This window comes from Rasamsonia emersonii (genome assembly GCF_000968595.1).
Source record: "Rasamsonia emersonii CBS 393.64 chromosome Unknown ctg1118621760038, whole genome shotgun sequence".
NCBI lineage: Eukaryota > Fungi > Ascomycota > Eurotiomycetes > Eurotiales > Trichocomaceae > Rasamsonia > Rasamsonia emersonii.
In genome coordinates, this window is record NW_013563249.1 from 1 (window position 1) to 16,698 (window position 16,698).

At 50.4% G+C, this 16,698-nt stretch overlaps 7 protein-coding genes across 7 annotated transcripts; 5 read left to right on the forward strand and 2 right to left on the reverse strand.

Moving 5' to 3' along the window:
* T310_2750 (Cross-pathway control protein A) lies at positions 1-2,471 on the forward strand (the record flags this gene model as incomplete). Its single annotated transcript, XM_013474358.1, has 4 exons — positions 1-1,658; positions 2,129-2,151; positions 2,289-2,313; positions 2,402-2,471. Coding segments are annotated over 4 exons (1,776 nt in total), but the record flags the coding sequence as incomplete, so codon positions are not given.
* Positions 2,472-3,143: 672 nt separating this feature from the next.
* On the reverse strand, positions 3,144-4,834 carry T310_2751 (Asparagine synthase (glutamine-hydrolyzing); the record flags this gene model as incomplete). The annotated part of the gene is made up of 2 exons (XM_013474359.1): positions 3,144-4,226; positions 4,292-4,834. 2 exons carry the CDS (start codon positions 4,832-4,834, stop codon positions 3,144-3,146), a joined length of 1,626 nt encoding a protein of 541 aa, XP_013329813.1.
* Positions 4,835-5,401: 567 nt separating this feature from the next.
* On the forward strand, positions 5,402-7,967 carry T310_2752 (Guanine nucleotide exchange factor Vps9; the record flags this gene model as incomplete). Its single annotated transcript, XM_013474360.1, has 6 exons — positions 5,402-6,728; positions 6,785-6,862; positions 6,925-7,100; positions 7,151-7,731; positions 7,787-7,858; positions 7,922-7,967. The coding sequence occupies 6 exons, from the start codon at positions 5,402-5,404 to the stop codon at positions 7,965-7,967; spliced, it is 2,280 nt and encodes a 759-aa protein (XP_013329814.1).
* Positions 7,968-9,120: 1,153 nt separating this feature from the next.
* Positions 9,121-9,569, forward strand: T310_2753 (uncharacterized protein; the record flags this gene model as incomplete). Its single annotated transcript, XM_013474361.1, has 2 exons — positions 9,121-9,416; positions 9,527-9,569. The coding sequence occupies 2 exons, from the start codon at positions 9,121-9,123 to the stop codon at positions 9,567-9,569; spliced, it is 339 nt and encodes a 112-aa protein (XP_013329815.1).
* A 633-nt stretch (positions 9,570-10,202) lies between these two features.
* On the forward strand, positions 10,203-11,030 carry T310_2754 (uncharacterized protein; the record flags this gene model as incomplete). Its single annotated transcript, XM_013474362.1, has 3 exons — positions 10,203-10,251; positions 10,297-10,507; positions 10,565-11,030. The coding sequence occupies 3 exons, from the start codon at positions 10,203-10,205 to the stop codon at positions 11,028-11,030; spliced, it is 726 nt and encodes a 241-aa protein (XP_013329816.1).
* A 3,480-nt stretch (positions 11,031-14,510) lies between these two features.
* T310_2755 (Glutamyl-tRNA synthetase) lies at positions 14,511-15,107 on the forward strand (the record flags this gene model as incomplete). The annotated part of the gene is made up of 1 exon (XM_013474363.1): positions 14,511-15,107. The coding sequence occupies one exon, from the start codon at positions 14,511-14,513 to the stop codon at positions 15,105-15,107; it is 597 nt and encodes a 198-aa protein (XP_013329817.1).
* A 277-nt stretch (positions 15,108-15,384) lies between these two features.
* Positions 15,385-16,488, reverse strand: T310_2756 (Calcium transporter; the record flags this gene model as incomplete). Its single annotated transcript, XM_013474364.1, has 3 exons — positions 15,385-15,889; positions 15,985-16,306; positions 16,380-16,488. The coding sequence occupies 3 exons, from the start codon at positions 16,486-16,488 to the stop codon at positions 15,385-15,387; spliced, it is 936 nt and encodes a 311-aa protein (XP_013329818.1).
* Between the last annotated feature and the right edge of the window lie 210 nt (positions 16,489-16,698).

The following is a 16,698-nucleotide window of genomic DNA, read 5'->3' on the forward strand; positions in this document are numbered from 1 at the left end:
CATCCCACAAACCTCTCTATCCAGACATATCACATATCATTCACTCGGTTTGAAGCAGATATCCAGCACCATGGCGGCCTTCTAAGCGCTCTCCTCGCTCCCCAACGCCCTGTCTCTCACCACGAGACAGACAAAATACATTTTTCGAGGTTTTCGATTGTTAATCCCCTCTCTACCAATTCTTTTTCAGAGTCCCCCGTTTCTGGGCCTCTGAACTTCAGCGACGCTTCGCGTAGCTCAAGTTCGCTTTCCACGACTATTTCTCCGTTCGACGCTTCGTCCGTCACCACGGATAACCATCAGCAAACATGGCTTCCCACGCCCCCGCCCCCGCAGCCTCTGGCTCAGTGTCCGGATCTGAACAGCGACAAGATCAGCAGCAGCAACCTGCAGGAGGACTTCGTGCTGTATCCCTCCACCCCGATCTCTCGTCCGAAAGCCAACTTTTGGGACGAGCGTGCTCCAGCACCCTCGAGTGCAGCCCATAGATCTTCGACTGTGAATAACTCGACCCTGGTCAGCTCTAGTCACCGGCGGCACACGCTCCATTACGCTGTCAACTGGCACCACCAGCAGCGTCACTCCCAGCAGCAGTTGTCCGGCTCGCCTGCCCAGGTTCCTCGAGTGTCCAAGTTGAACGCGCAGTTTCCCGGGTTATCTCCGTCCACGTCGAATCGGTTTAGTCCATCCGGCCGGAAGCACCTTGCCCAGCGTCTGTACGCTGCTTCAGTGCCTTCTCCACACTCCAATCGTCCTCCAGTCCCTTTGTTCCACAGCGCAGGAAATCTTCCGCAGAACCAGAATCAGCAGTCACAGCATCGCCGGGTCATGTCGACCTCCAACCTCATTACAGGTGAATACCAGGCCCCATCCCGTCCTTCCTCCCTCCCGTGTGAGTCAAGCGAAGACATTCCCCACGCTAACCCCACATATTCAGATTTCCGGGATCTCCGGGACGTCTTTGATACTTCTGCCCACCAGTTCGTAGACGAGCTCGATTCTCCGGCGGACATCACCATGCTTTCTCATCAGCCTAGTTTTACTGCCGCCGAGTCCCCGGCAGGCCAGCCTGTGGGCACGGTCTCGCCGAAGGACCTGGTGGTAGATGCGTCGGCGCCGCCGTCGACTTCGTTCACGGACCTCAGCACTCCTCCCTCCTTTGACTCTCCTGGATTGTTTAGTCACGACGCCTCGCCCATGTTCCCGGTCGACCAAGAATTGGGACCCGGCCATGAGGAGTGGGAGTCCTTGTTTCCTGCCAAAGATGCCTTCTCCCTCCCTGTTGAGGACGTGAGCAACGCTATCCCTACGTTACCCAAGACTCAGCCATCTGCATCGCCGATGGTCCGCACGACTTCTTCGCCCATGGTCCGCACAGCCTCCTCGCCCGGCGAGTCTCCCAAGCCTGGTTCTGGTCGGAGTTCCACAAAACACTCATCAGTGGCTGGTGTCAATCCTCGGAGGAGAGAAAAGCCCCTGCCGCCGATCGTCTACGATCCTGATGACCCTGTCGCCGTGAAGCGCGCACGGAATACCGAAGCCGCTCGCAAGTCCCGAGCCCGGAAGTTGGCACGGCAGGAATCCATGGAACGTCGCATCGCCGAGCTGGAGAAGGACCTGGCGGAACTCCAAAGACGTGAGGAATATTGGAGAGACTTGTGCGTGAAGCACTTGGGGACGGCATGCTTACTGACGGCCCCGTTCTCGACATGACATTATATTTTTTTTGCTTTCTCAGAGCTGATTGCCTGCTTTGGATATTTCCTCGCTGTTTTTTTTTGACCCCTCTTATATCGGGACTGTTTGAGTAGGATGTGTGGTGGTGGGGGCACAGCTCCCTCCTCACTCTGAAGTTGTAGGAGTACGAGTCAGTCTCCAGATTGCATTGGTCATCTGACAATGACGCTCCTACATGACACAAAAGTGTTTTGGTTATGGTTCTGAATTTCTTGACATTGCGATGTCTTGCCAGTGATATGTTGTGTGACTCTACCTGCAACCTCTGCTTGGCCTTCCAGATTGGACTCTTCTCTATTTTTGTCTTCATCTGTTTTTGTGTTTTGGCTGTGCCGGTTCTGACGTCTCCTTGCTGTGCATTGTACACAGTCTAGGATTGACTCGTGGCCAGCTTTGTTTTGCTAAGTCCTGTTGGTTAGTATATTGTTCTACTGAATTATCAATTCATTGTCTTTCATTAAATATGGTACATCGTAAATCGAATACATCCATCCTCGTAGCCTCGGAACCATTATTTCTCATGAGTTCATGTACACACTGCCTTCATATAGTCAGTCATAATGCAGATTACACTCAGTGAGTTTTCAGTGATCTATGTATATAAATCTATGCTCGTCATAGTTATCATTGACTACTTATTCACGTACTACTTACTCTGCTGTAGTCAAGTTAAACAATTACGTGTGGAAGTAAAAAAAAAGCGTGGATACTATCATTACTATTACCAGGTCTAGGTCTACTCTAGATAGACAACACACACCAGCTCAGACTTGCCTTTTTTCCATCAGCTGCAAGATTTCCCCTAAATCTCTTGTCTGACTGGTCTCTGTGTGGAGTTCTCTGTCAATCAATCAACGCATGCAACGCACCTACACACGTACACATGTACAGTACAGTACAGTACACGAGCGCGCGAGTCCATAAAACCCACCGGGATGGAGAAATAATCGTCCTGTCTCTCTCCTCTCATCAGTCGATCGATCAAGAATTTCCGGGTCAACAAGCACCAGTCTCTTATTAGGTCCCAAATTTTTTTTCGCTCCGCTCGAGGCAGTGCAGAAAAAAAAGTGAATAGGAAAGAGCGGTGCTTCTGACCAGGAATAAAAAAGATGATTGATCGAAGAAGACGGAGTGAATGAGTGATGCAAGACCACTCAGGACGACAAAGATGGACTCGAGCAGGTGGTTGCTGGTGATTGTGTTGACAGAGAATCCACAAAGAGCGTACAGCGTACAGACAGAGCGGGGAAAGGCGGTTTCAGAAGTATCTGATTCGTTCGGTCATCATCGCTGGTGATTGTTGACTTTGCAGTGTAGTGTGTAGTGTTTTTTTTTTCGTTTTGTGGCATGTATAGGTGACAATAAGAAGGGAGGGAGGGGGAAGAAAGAAAAAGATCATATATATATCAGTTCAGCACATGCGTCCCTTTGCTTCTCCCACTTTCCATTTTCGCAGTTCGTGAGCCGAACTGGATGGCCCGTTTCTTTTCGCGGGCGACATTATTCAGGCCGAGCTTGAGAGCAAGCAGGCGCAGCGCTTTTTTTCCAGGTTCAAGATCCGCCGCGATGTCTGCACCATTTGCTGGGGTATCTTGACTCTCACTGCCACTCACTGGCTGGGATGTGCCGAATCCGCATCTTTCCCACACCGGAGTCCTCGTGGCCCAAGCGACAAATTCCTCATCTAGGTAGGGATATCGGGCCTCACGGCCCCAATTCGAAATCACTCGGTCATCGCGACCCAGATTCCGCTGCCCCAGCCGTCCAACATCGAGATCGATCTCCTCGATGAGACCTTGGAATCCGGCTCGAGCAAAAGCCGCGGCATGACGGGTATAGCCCGCAAAGAGCTCGTCCGCTCCCAGGCCGGATAAAAGCACTCGGGCAGAGGTAGTATATTGTGCTGCACCATCACAATCCTCTGGATTCTCGGAGACAACACCTTGACCACGTGAAGCAAAGTAGAGCGCACATGCTATAGAGAGATCCATTTCCGTATTGTGGGGTTTCATCAACTGCTTCACTTCATCTCTGTGCGCCAGCGTCTCCCTGTAGGGCACATTTACGGCGACGAATCGCCATTTGCGATTAGGGCAGGTTCTCTGCAGCTCAGCATGTCCCGCTCGACCGGTAATACGGTCTGGACAACTCTCGTAGATCGAGCTCGCCTTCTTTGTCCGGTCCTTGGCTGATGCAGCGACGACACGGGGGTTTTCAAAAGCCACATTTAGGAGATCCACAGGCTCATCGATTGGCAGGATGTCATGTGCCAGCCTAGCGAGAACTGTGCAGTCTAACCCACCAGAAAACAGAACAGCAATCTTGGCATCTGTCCCTGACGCCGTATGCGGTGGTTGTGGCACATTTCGAATGCGCAGTTCAAGGGCACGGCGAAGTTTCTGTTCGAGAATTTCGACACAAGAGGAATCAAGCGTGAGGGCAGGCGGCTCTCCCGTTGGCAATGCTCGATTCATTGCCGGTATGGGGTTCTTCTGCAAGTAAGAATGATATTAGCGCGTAAGTCAAGGCATGGTGGCAAGATAGTCCATCATACAAGGATCTTCGTAGGAGAAACAGGAGCATCGTATGACCAAGGGATAGTGTCCACCTGGAAGGATATTCGCTTGGCCTGATCAGGAAGACCCTGTTGTTTAATACGCAGGAGATCAATCATGCGCAGCCCGTCAGTCTCAACTTCCTCAAAGGATGCGGAAGAAGTTCCATCTGGGATACTGCAGAGCGTGAAATTGCCACACTCATCAAGGCCTTGGAGAAGGGACCTTCTCCCCAAACAATCTCGACTGAAAAAAAGCCTCGAATGCAACCCATCGTAGAATACGAAAGAGAAAGGCCCTGAGATGCTACTAATGAAGCTGGTTAGTTTTTGGATGGCATCCTCAGAACGGAACCCTCCTCCATTCTCCGTGGGAGGATCTAGCGTAGCTTCAAGAAAATTCCTAAAGATCACTTCAGTGTCGTTTCCACAGATAGGCTCGCCAGCAATTTTCCAGGCCTCTCCATTCCAGCAAAGCACGGATTGGCTGCGAGCATCAATGAGTGGCTGTGGCTGAAGATGATCGCCTCTCAGCGCAAGCATTGTCGAGATGAAAGTCAGGTACACTGGACATGTTTCTGGTTCCCCAGGCCCGTGGACATCTTCACGTGGGCACTGAAGCTCAACAGTGTGAGTCTGGAAGCTATCCGGTCCTCTGCTTTGTAGCAAGGATCGCGTCCTGTCACTGGGAAGCACGGGCTTCAGTGAGCTCAGAGAGAAGAAGATGCCGCACATAGCAGCGTTGACGCGACCATGAAGGCTCTCTGAGAGGCGAGGACCTGGAATGGGGTCTCAGCGATCCCCCAAGTGTGGAATAATAATCTAAAAGATGCATGGCGTCGACGAAGGCGGCGGCTCTCGGCAGAACGATGATCCTGCGGCTTGGAAATACAAGTGGGCGCGATCATCGGGCGCATGGCAGCGAGCAGTCTCCACCTGCAGTGTTGGTGCTGCATTTCGAAATCTTGCCATGTCGTGAGTGTAGATACTCTTCTTATACCGACTGACCAGCATTACTGTCTGCACAGCTGGCGTTCTTTCCTCACGATGCTCTGCTGCCCCGCCTAAGCCTGCGCGGACCATCTGGTGACCTCATTGCCTATCGAGCTTATGTCCGCCCCAGATAATCTTCCCTTGTCCGCTTCGTCCGGGGAGACCACAATAGAAACCGCGGAGAGAAACGGGGAGCAGGACAGTGCCTCTCCCGGACGATATGAAATTCGCGACCGCCCTGAAGTCCATGATACGATGGAGGCCGCCGACGGGGATCAGTCTTCGGCCATGAATAATGAGCCAGCACCGCAGACGGGCTCTGGGGACGTCTCCAGCCGTCATGGGCAACTGAATCCTGAGGACCTCCGAAAACTCTCCATCTCATCGAAAAGACCGGAACCTCTGCACCTCCAAAACCACATCGATACTCCGCCTCCTCCGCCGAAGAAAGACGAGCCGTACATTGACCCGACTCCCAAAACTCCGCAAGCACCGCGGTCCCCGGCGCCGGTAGCACCTGAACATACGGAAAAGGAGCTCCCTGACGTACCGAAGGATGGAGAGAATGGCACTGCCCAGGAGGACGGGCATGAAGGTCGAAAGAGCGAGGACGAACAGCCGGAAATACAGAGCATTATGGAGCAGTTCGCCGATGAAACAAAAGGCCCTAAGGAGAAGGAGATCATGTCTCCGCGTCTGGAGTTGGCGGAACAGTTTTTAAGTACGCAAAGCCAGTTCCCACCGCGAAGGTCAAGCCTGGAGCCTCTCAAAGGCACCGACAGCAGTAGGCAGGTTACCTCATCTAATAGAGCACAACAATTACCCTCTCCTATCGTCCCCCCGAAAACGGCTCAACCTGTCTCCAGAACTGAAGGACCGGCGACACCGCGATCCTCCACTTCGTTGACAGCGCCGCCGCCGCCGCCTGAACCGGAGCCTGACCAACCATTCGACTTCCATCGATTTCTCGAGCAACTTCGGCATCGCACAGCAGATCCCGTTGCCAAATTTCTTCGATCTTTTCTGAACGAGTTTGGTAAAAGGCAATGGCTGGTGCATGAGCAGGTCAAGATCATTAGCGACTTTTTGGCATTCATCACAAACAAGATGGCTCAATGCGAAGTCTGGAAGAATGTGTCGGATGCCGAGTTTGACAACGCCAAGGAAGGAATGGAGAAACTAGTTATGAACAGATTATACAACCAGACGTTTTCTCCTGCCATCCCTCCTCCACCGACGATACCGAGAACCGCCAGCAGGAGCAAGAGGCGCGAGTTGGAGAGACTACATGGACCGGGGCGACGTGGTCAGCATCAGGAAGACGTTGAACGCGACGAGATCCTCGCCCAAAAGATTCGAATATACAGTTGGGTACGGGAGGAGCATTTGGACATTCCACCATTAGGACCCAACGGTCGTCGCTTTTTAAATCTTGCACAACAAGGTAAGGCGTGCGCAACCGTCGGGGGCTCATGGATCTTTCTAACTGCCGTTCTTCAGAGCTGTTAAAGATCAAAGGGTATCGGGCTCCTCGAGATAAGGTTATTTGCATACTGAACTGCTGCAAGGTTATCATTGGTTAGTATTTTGTCCTCGAGGGTCCTGAAACACATAGACGGCTAATCAAGACCCCCTTGTAGGCTTGCTGAAGAATTCGAAAAACGCCGACACATCGGCAGATTCATTCATGCCCCTTCTGATATACGTCGTATTGCAAGCCAACCCGGAGCATCTAGTCTCCAATGTCCAGTACATCCTTCGCTTTCGCAACCAAGAGAAGCTGGGAGGCGAAGCAGGCTATTATCTTTCTTCGTTGGTACGTATCTCAGCGCATCATCATTCAACCTGCAGGTCTAACCGTACAAGTCCGGAGCTATTCAATTTATCGAGACGCTGGATCGTACGAGCTTAACCGTGAGCGACGAGGAGTTTGAAAGGAACGTCGAGGCTGCAGTATCAGCTATCGCCGAAAGCAATCGCCAGGCTGAAGCTGCGTCACGCGCCGCTGAACTCGACAAGCCTGCCCTTAGCTCATCGGAAGTCACACCGCGCAATTCTGGGGAAGGGGAACGTTATCCTCGACGAAAGGATGCAGCGACCTCGGGAGAGGAGGATAATGCGCCTGTGGCAGGTCTCTTGCGGACCATCCAAAAACCGTTGTCTACAATTGGGAGGATTTTTTCCGACGAACCAGACTCTCCGCCAGAGCGAAGAGTTCAGCAACCTACCGGCCCACCGCCAGTCACGGCGTCTCGACCTTCCCCTGGACTGTATCCGCCACCGGGTAGTTATAGCGAAGAACGCAGGCTAGTAGATCAATCCAGGAGATCGCCTGCGCCGCGACACGCTACCTCGTATGAGGCTGAGGAGGCTGCTGCACGACAAGCGAGTGCGGAAGCAGCAGAAGCCCGGAGGATACAGCGCGCGGAACATAATGATGTGGTAGAGTAAGTCCTGTAATACATCTGCTATGTCCCTTGGGCCTTGTTAACCAGAATCCAGAACACTATCTAGTATGTTCCCGAATCTAGATCGAGACGTGATTGATGACGTCGTTCGGATGAAGGAGGGCAGGTGAGTCTTTCTAGCCACAAGCAGTCTTGACAAGGTTCAGTCAAGAGCTAATTGATCCCACAGAGTCGGGTTAGCGGTGGATGCATGTCTTGCTCTCAGCGCCGAGTAGGGTGACTTGTTATCAGGGCAATCATTGGAGATTGCCACTTGTCATGCATTGTTCAGTATATCCTGTCGAGGCGTTCTGCATAGTGTCCTGGATTATTATAACTTCTTCATACCCAATGGCTAGCATTAGAAACATTATACAGTAATTAATCAATTGCTCTTCTGGAGGAGGCATCAGTATAGAGGTCCTGGTATTGGATCGTAGTTTTATCATTGGTTTGCAGGCTTTTTTTTTCCTTTTTTGGATACTAAAAGTGTCGCGACTCATCGCGATGGCTCGTTTCTTGTGCCTCAGTGAAGCATCCGGCATGAGCGCATTTCGTGGAACACTTCCGAATCACGTGTGGCGTTGCCACCGGGAGCCTGGAGAATCCTGGTCTGAAACATATCCAATCAGCGTTCGGGATCAGCAGGATCAACCTCTCGCTTAATTCACCCGTCTAGGCAACTCGCTTAGCCGTTCGCGCGGTCCCAAAGGTATAAATATCTGCTCCTCCCCCCGTCCTTTTGGAACTTTTCTCTTCTTTCTTTTCCTCATACTTACCTTGTTTGGGTGGCTGCGATCAAGAAGGCGGTCCACCACGGATTGGTCCCTGCATTGCACAGCGTGGCGGAACAATCCGTCCAACGGCCTTCGGGTCATTGGCAGGCGTATTCTTTGGCCCCTTTCCTCACTCTTCGTGAGTGAACCTTTACCTACTTTTTCATCAAGTTCTCAGCCAGCGGCTGGGGGTTGGAGAAGAAGTAGCAGTACACAATCGGAGTGTAGTTTCTTGTAGAGTGTCACGCTACCTGCTTCAAGCATTGTGGCCTGTGAAGTATTCGAACTTGAACTGCTTTGCAGTTATTATTGTCGTTAATCGTATTAGGCGGTTGTATTTGTTGTCTATCTTTTTAGACTGTTGACTGCGCTGTTGTCGAGTGTGAATTGTTTAAGTGACGTCGAAGTCACGGGTCGCCGCAGCTCGTTGCCAAATTGCCACCGTCCCGAGTATTAAAGGGCTCACCAGCCACCTCAATATCTGGCCGGCCCAACATCGCTTGACGCGGCAACCACTTCTCGTCCCCTGTCGATACGACACCAATCCTATTATTGAAATCTTATTTATCCAGACTTTCTCACGTTTAACCGCGCTACATCCTCATTGGCCACTATGCCCGTCCGGACAGTCAGTGCTCCTGATACCAGCATCAGGGACAAGGACATTACCTCCAACAGCCTGTACACGGACGAAGTGCGTCCCACTGGCAGCGCTGGCGCTGCTTCTGCAGAGGCGCTCACGTCCATCCCGAATACAGGCCACGCACGAATACCCGGCACTGGCAGTGGCGGCACGGTCTATGCTGGCTCGAATCTGGCTGAATCTGCCGACCGCGGAAGCGAACCAAGTGACCGTGTGCTCACCAAGGACGAGGCAGACCGTCTGTATGAAGAGAACATCGAGGACGAGTATGCGAAGAGAGAAGGCGGAGCATGAATGAGCTCCTGACATGGGTATACCTACGGATCATGGTGATGATGATGGCTACAATGAGAATGAATCTGCGGAATGGCAACAGAGGTCTCTACATTACTACAGCCGTCATTACAGTTATGCTGTGATAGTAATGAGCAAAGCAAATGTTGATTTAGCGGGATGAAGAAGTACTCCGTACTTGATATGTGACGAGTCTTTTTCGGTACAAGTCTTCAATACAAGTCTTCCATTTGCCGCGTGCGGTGTAAAATGGCGAAATCACGGAGTCCTCCGTACTTTGTACCTTGCTCCGCGCCGCTGCTAGCTAGGCTGTGCCGCTGTGATATTTAGCCCCCATGAAAGATCGACAGTAAACATCAGCACGAGCTACCAATCCATTGATGATGCGGCCAAGGCGGATAGAAGCAGAATTGCACCTTCAAATTCCAATAGAAATTAAGCGCGCAGTGCATCCATGACCCCACAGATTCTTGTAGCCAAAGACGAACCCTGATCCTTGGACGCAGCCCCTTCTCCACATCAGGCCTCCAACCCGCGCTTGAGCTCTGCCTCCTTGCACTCATTTGCCCGTCCAGACAGATCTTCACGCCCCAGCTCTCGAGTTCCAGATGGGGCTTCGATCCCGTTGGAACTTGGAAGGCTTGGTGGAATGGATTCGAGTCACTGTCCAATGATGCTAGGGGGGCCGCCAGCCATTGCGAGGTATGCAGTCGAATTAGGCAGTTAATAAGGATAGTGACGACACTAATTGCATGACCATGGCTGTGTTGGGCAAGCCCGTGCTCCTGTCACTGGGATCATTGGTCTGTGAGCAAATAGTATTACTCCGTGTTGTCGTTGACTCTGGGGTAGTTCAAAAGAAGCCGTCGCCCCCCCTTTGCTCAAACACTACTTCTGTACTTCCTCATCTTGCACAAGCTCTGCAAACCTCGCAATTCCAACCTCTCAAGTCGTGTATCTGCAACCTCAAGCCAATACTCTTCACTAGTCACTCCATCAAAATGCAGTTCAAATCCGTTGCGGCGCTTCTCCTCTCTACTGCGGCCACTGGTGCTGTGGCCCAGTAAGTCTTTGTCTACGCTCCTTAGTTGGAGAGCTTTATCTGACCCTTATTTCTCAGGCAAATCACGCCTCCTCCGGCTTCCATCCTGACCGTTCTCGAGACCGCCCTGCCCTCGTCCCTCATCACTGAGTTGACCAACCCCAGCGCCATTCAATCCGTGGTCAGCGAGGTCGCGGCGGGCACTGTCCCTGGATGGCTCCAGAGTCTCCCTCCGAACGTTAAGAGCTACCTTGTGACTGCGTACGGCAGCCTCGCTAGCGTTGCTGTTCCCTCGTCTGCTGCCAGTCTCGCCTCTAGCGCTCTGTCTGTCGCCACCGCTACCCCTACCGCTTCTGCCGAGTCTTCTGGCTCTGCCTCTAGCTCTGCCGGCAGCTCTACCGCCAGCTCCTCCGCTGGCTCTTCCTCCGCCGCCTCTGGCCACGCCAGTGCGACCTCCACTGGCGGTGCTCCGGCTGCTACCGGTGCTCTGGCCCTGGGTCTCGCGGGTGCTGCTGGTGTCCTTGGTCTTGCTGTTGCTCTGTGATTCACATGCTGACGCATCTGGCATTCGTCATTGGGCTCTGACGGTGGATTTGGGTATGAAGCAATGGGTTTGTAACAATTATTTTCTATTCACGAACCTTAATTAAGTCTACCAAATAATTTATACTATTTAACCAGTCATTAAATGAGCTGCGCCATCTACAATTGTAGTAACCCGTACCCCAGCCGCTGTGAGTCACTGAAGAAGAGGCCTATCCCTAAGAGAGTGTAGATGTCTGGAATTTGATAAAAAAAAAGGAACTCCCTCTCTTCTCCCTATTACTAAGACCTTCCACAAATATATAGCGGAATCTAAGTATATACCTAGGTAGTGGGGCAGAGGTACAGCAAAGGCATCAAATCAAGTATCTAAAGGTAGTGAGTACACCTTGCTAGGTACCTACCTACCCTTACTCGCTTTTTTTATTCCCTTACATTATTACCTTATCGTTCGTTCGAGATAATAGCTAATATTACTAGGATGAGTTTGTCGTCCTATTAACAGAGCTGTCACAGCAGGCATAGACTAATAGAGCTAACAAAATAACCATAAATAAAAGCCGAAAGAAGGAACCTTACTCTCACACCAGTTTTTTCGGCCATGATTAGACCATGGTTGAAAAGTAAGGGGTCTCGATACACATAATCCCGGTTGTATAAGTGATAGTTACCTAAGTCCAGTGTGTGTAGCCATCTCATTTCGATCACTATCAAAGAGCGATGTCCAAGGAGCGTTGATTGATCAACATGATTCTTTCATTGGCTGGACTATGATTTGAACTGCAGAGGTAATAATCTCTAATTCAGAAGGCTCAAGGGTCCGAAATTTCCCTGTGTATAGCTTGTCACAGATTGTGGGAGTGTATCACGTAGACATTGATGTTAATAGAAGAGGTTGTTGTCCTCCTTGAAAGCTTCCTCTAACTAAGCTCGTGGCTCCATCCCATAGGGCCTCAAGCTCTCTCTCTGTCATGCAGCTGGCGCGGTAAATCGGTAAAAACTACAGGCTCGCAAAGCTATTAGTAGGGAGGGCTTTAATTTAAAAAAAATATTTTAAACAAACCACGAACCTCAGTTTCAGCTGATAAACACCATAATCACAGGCTGGAGAGTCGTTACATCAGCAACCCTCTTCTAATAATGACGACGTGAGAGGAAATTGTTCTACATAGCAGCACATTTGGCAAGAACCTGTTCTTTCGTGTCAGGCATATGCCTACCAGTCAGTTGTCAGAAGTTTCTTAACTTTAATGAATACAATGCTGATAGCATTAATAGCAAGAAAGTATTGCTTAATTCTTCCTTTCTTGCTCAATTCACTTTTAAGCATGCTGTCCGGTTTGCGTATTATCATGCTCTAAAATTGAGCAACAATTCTGCTAAATATCTAGCTACCATTAATAATACTAGCTTTAAAACAAATTTAAAGAAAAAAAAATGCTAGTTTTCTGCCTACCAAGGTAATGAAATGAGACCTGGTTTCTTCATTGTTACGAGACTTTAACAGTTCAGACTATGTGAGAGCAACTTTAATATCCTTGACAATCTCTTGGAAAATATCTTTAGGGATATAGGAACAGAACACCTGTAGAGGTTATATATCTTAACTAGCACCATTTGGATTCAGCCAGACATATAGGGCGACTTGTTTGTAAGTCATGTTTGAAAAGGGGACTTCGGGGTTAGCTGTGAGTGAAGAAGGAATAGAAGCGGTCACATCATGATTTCAAGCATCGAAGTTCAGACAAGATTCGAAAATTCAAGTTGGAAAACATTAATGATTCTCGACCAGTGGTTTACGACCATGGTCGGGAACGATTGATTTCTTGGAATTACCGTGTGGATGAGATGATGCATTAGAATTTCGTACTTTAAATAGCGTGCTACTACGCAATATTTAAGGCGTAACTCGTTTTACATGAGGATTGTCCAATAAGAGTTGGTTATGCGCGGCTCATGGATTACAGTGTACACGATAGTATGGGTTGAAGGACGATACTTACTCGATTTCAGGGGTGAAGGGAGCCATAGTTCTCGACCATGGGCTGAAAGACCTATTTTCTAATTAGGTACGCCATAAAACGTGGTCTGTCTGTCTGGATTCCAGATTCTTCCCAAACCTCGTAACTAGGGTAACTTAAAAAAGAAGCTCTATGACTATTAGTACTAGGGTAGGGTGAGGACACAGCGGGCCTCACGCACTACTACTAATCCAGAAAGACAGACTTCACATCTCTCGATTAGGTAGCTGCTTAGGTAGGCACTAAGGTGGGATTCTAGGTTTGTACATCGGCTGTTTGTCCGAACTACACAATCTCCCTCTCGCTACTCTACTCTTCTCTGTCTGCGCGCAATTCTCAGCACTCGATTGCTTGGAAGCAAACGTCGCTCTTTACCACTGCTGTCAATAACATCGTTCGAACCACTTTCACTTACCTCTCTCTCCACTCTGATAACTATTCATCTGCAACTTCTACTTTCCAACTTGCACTGGTCCATGTGAGTAAATTACGCTCGCTCATCCTGATGTTGCTCATCACTGACCATGACAGCAATTCCACTGAAATCAGCCATCCTGTCCTCTCACGACGATGCTCATCACACGCGGAATCTCTCTGACCAATTTCCTCGTTGCCTCTTCAGCGCTCGCTTTCCAGGTGTTCGTTTTATACCCGTGGCACAAGCAGCTGGACGACAGCTTTGAGGCGCTCAAAAAGGAGCACCTTCGCCTTCTACGAAAGCTTGAGGAGACGCCTGCCAAATCGTCGTCATAATAATCACCATCATCATCGAGAAAGGGGTTCGCGACGAGATGGTTGGTGATTTAACTACGGCCATCTAATCTAAGAAGGGCTTGCGTTCGGTGTTCAGGGCTCAGACGATAGAAGGATAGAGCATACGCATGCACACCCAGTGATAGACTACAGCTACTTAGACAATAGATGTCTTCTTCTTTTCTTCTTCAAGACGTGCTCGTTTGAGGAATGAAAAATTGACCGTTGTCACATGCTGGCTCGGTGCCTGACAGCGGGAATACCCCGTCGGCTGTGCTGAAGACGGAAGGTGAGCGGGCGATCCCGAAGGTTCTCCGAGTTTCCTCCGACTGAATCCACTGCGCGAAATTCCGTCTGGACAATCCATCGCAAAAGGATATTTTAAATTTTTATTCCTGACCAAAGTATCTGAAGATTAGCTATTATTTTCGGAGAGTATCACTCACATTTTTCATTTCCTTGTTTTTTCTTCGAGAAAGTTGTTTCTTTTCCCATTTACTTCATCTCAATCTGATTATTTTCTGCAATCGGAAATGTCCTCTAGTGGGGTCAGGTTTTTTTTTAGCGCTAGTAGGACAAGCGCTGATGGATCGATCGATAAGCAATTATTTCTACCGACGCTGACTACAGCTGGCTGTCGGCCTGTCATTCCTTCCCGTTTTTCGTTGGTCATCACTTGCATAAGTTTCACTTGATCTATCGCAATAATGTCCAAGTTTGAGCGGGCGCTTCGCGCCATTGATGAAGCGCACGCGCAAGACCCAAATCTGGTCACTGTCACAGACAGCAATGGGGTTCAAAAAGAGGTCCCCTACGAACTACACTACGCGCAAAAGATGACCAAGTATCTGGAACAATGTGACCCGGCGGCATCAGAGGCCCTGCAACTGGCCGTTCGTGCCCAGCATCTCCGCCGTTGGGAGGTGCCCCGGAGCTCCTACCCGCAGACCAAGCAGGGCTATTTCGCCTGGCGCACGTTTCTCAAGAACCGCCAGGCCGAGCAGGCCGAGAAGATCTGCCTCGACTGCGGATACTCGGCCGAGGAGGCCGGCCGCGTGGCGGCGCTGGTTCGCAAGGAGAACCTGAAGAAGGACCACGAGACGCAGACGCTGGAGGACGTCGCCTGCCTGGTGTTCTTGGACGACCAGTTCGAGGAATTCGAGAAGGCCCATGACGAGGAGAAGATTGTCAGCATCCTGAAAAAGACGTGGGGGAAGATGTCCGACAGGGGGCATGAGTTGGCCCTGAAGATTGACATGTCGGATCGCGCAAAGGCATTAGTCAGTAAGGCGCTGGTCGCGTAGTCTACGAAACGGACGGTTGGGTTGATCGTACGGCATTGAGAGAGGAGATTCAAGATTTTACGAGTGTCAAAGAGGAGAGACCGATTGGAAAAGAGATGCTTCATGATGCTTGATTCTATTCCATCGTCATGATACCAAACCTAACCCTATTCCCGTGAATACCTACGCCTGGATATCAACCCATGAGAAAAAAAAGGACAAAGGAAAAAAAAAAGAAAACACCCGAAATAGCCGCCATGGCGAACCCGATGCCCATTATGACACCCATAAAAGATTTCTAGTTTTTACCAGAGTCAATTGCTCTGACAAGAGCGATCGCTGCGCCAGCAGCTACTCCGCCGACGACACACATCTGGATTCCGCCTTTGATGCCGGCGATGATGTTAGACTTGCCGCTCCATCCGCGGACGATGCAAGTTTTGACGTATCCGAATAGGAGGAGAGTGACCGCCATAACTCCGATGCTATAATAGAATGCCACCAAGACTTGGCTGACGCAAAAGTATGGAATCAGAGGGATGAAACCTCCAATGAAGTAGCCGAGAGCGAGGGTTATCGCCGACGTGTAGGCTTGGCCCCTGTCCGGCTCAGATTCCTTGTGGTGGAAGGTTATCAGAAACTTGCGCAGGCGGTCAGGATTGTCGTGAAGGGAAGCGCTGATCTCAGCGATGGCATTGTCAGAGATTCCGTATTCAGCGAAGGTATCTCTAACAATGGCATTGGTTTCGACAGGGTGATCCAGAATCGCTTCGACTTCACGTTCAGTGGCTTGATACGACTCACTAGAGATAATTCAGACTCAGTCAGCAAGGCGATTTCATCACAGGACTCCCTTGGTGTGCAGGGAACTAACGATTCGCTCTTTGCTCCCACATACCCACCGAGGCCCATCGAGATGGCCCCGGCGGTTAATTCGGCCAGTCCTCCCAGGACGACGACCTTGGTGTCACCCAGCGCCGACAGACCTGCGCTCAGAGCAAAAGGCACGGTCAAGCCATCTGACAGCCCGAGAATGGCATCGGATATGATACGCGGGTTTATCTTTGAGCGCGGACCGTTCGAACTTGGCGTTTCGTCAAGGTCAGATCCAAACGTTTGGTATGACGGAGAAATCTGCGCTTCGAGGTCGCTTCTGCTGTCGACAGTGCCATCGAGACCGGTCTCCTCATCTAGACGCACATCGGCCAACAAGGGACGTCCTGCAAGGAGTGTGCTGTTAGTTGATCTGGTCGAGTTCCTACCAGGGATAGAAAGGCAGGAATCAATACTAACTCTGATCTGGAGACGATGATCGCGAAGAACGCTTTTTGAGATCGGCCGCAGGCAGAGCTTTGTTTTGGCTCGAAGGGAAGAGCTTGTTTTTTAAGAACAGCAGGGCCATTTTGACTTGCAGTTCAACACAGCAGCAGTTCAGCACGTCTGTTGTTTTCCTTTAAGGATGATGAAGATCCCAGTGGGCAGAATATCAACGTTGCGGCTGGGTCATGTACAGTATTAGTATTGCCTGTACAGAGGAAACAGGCAGGACCACGTCGAGCAGACAAACAGAAATTGTGTTTGACGAGCTGCGGAGAAACAAGGTGCAACTGTG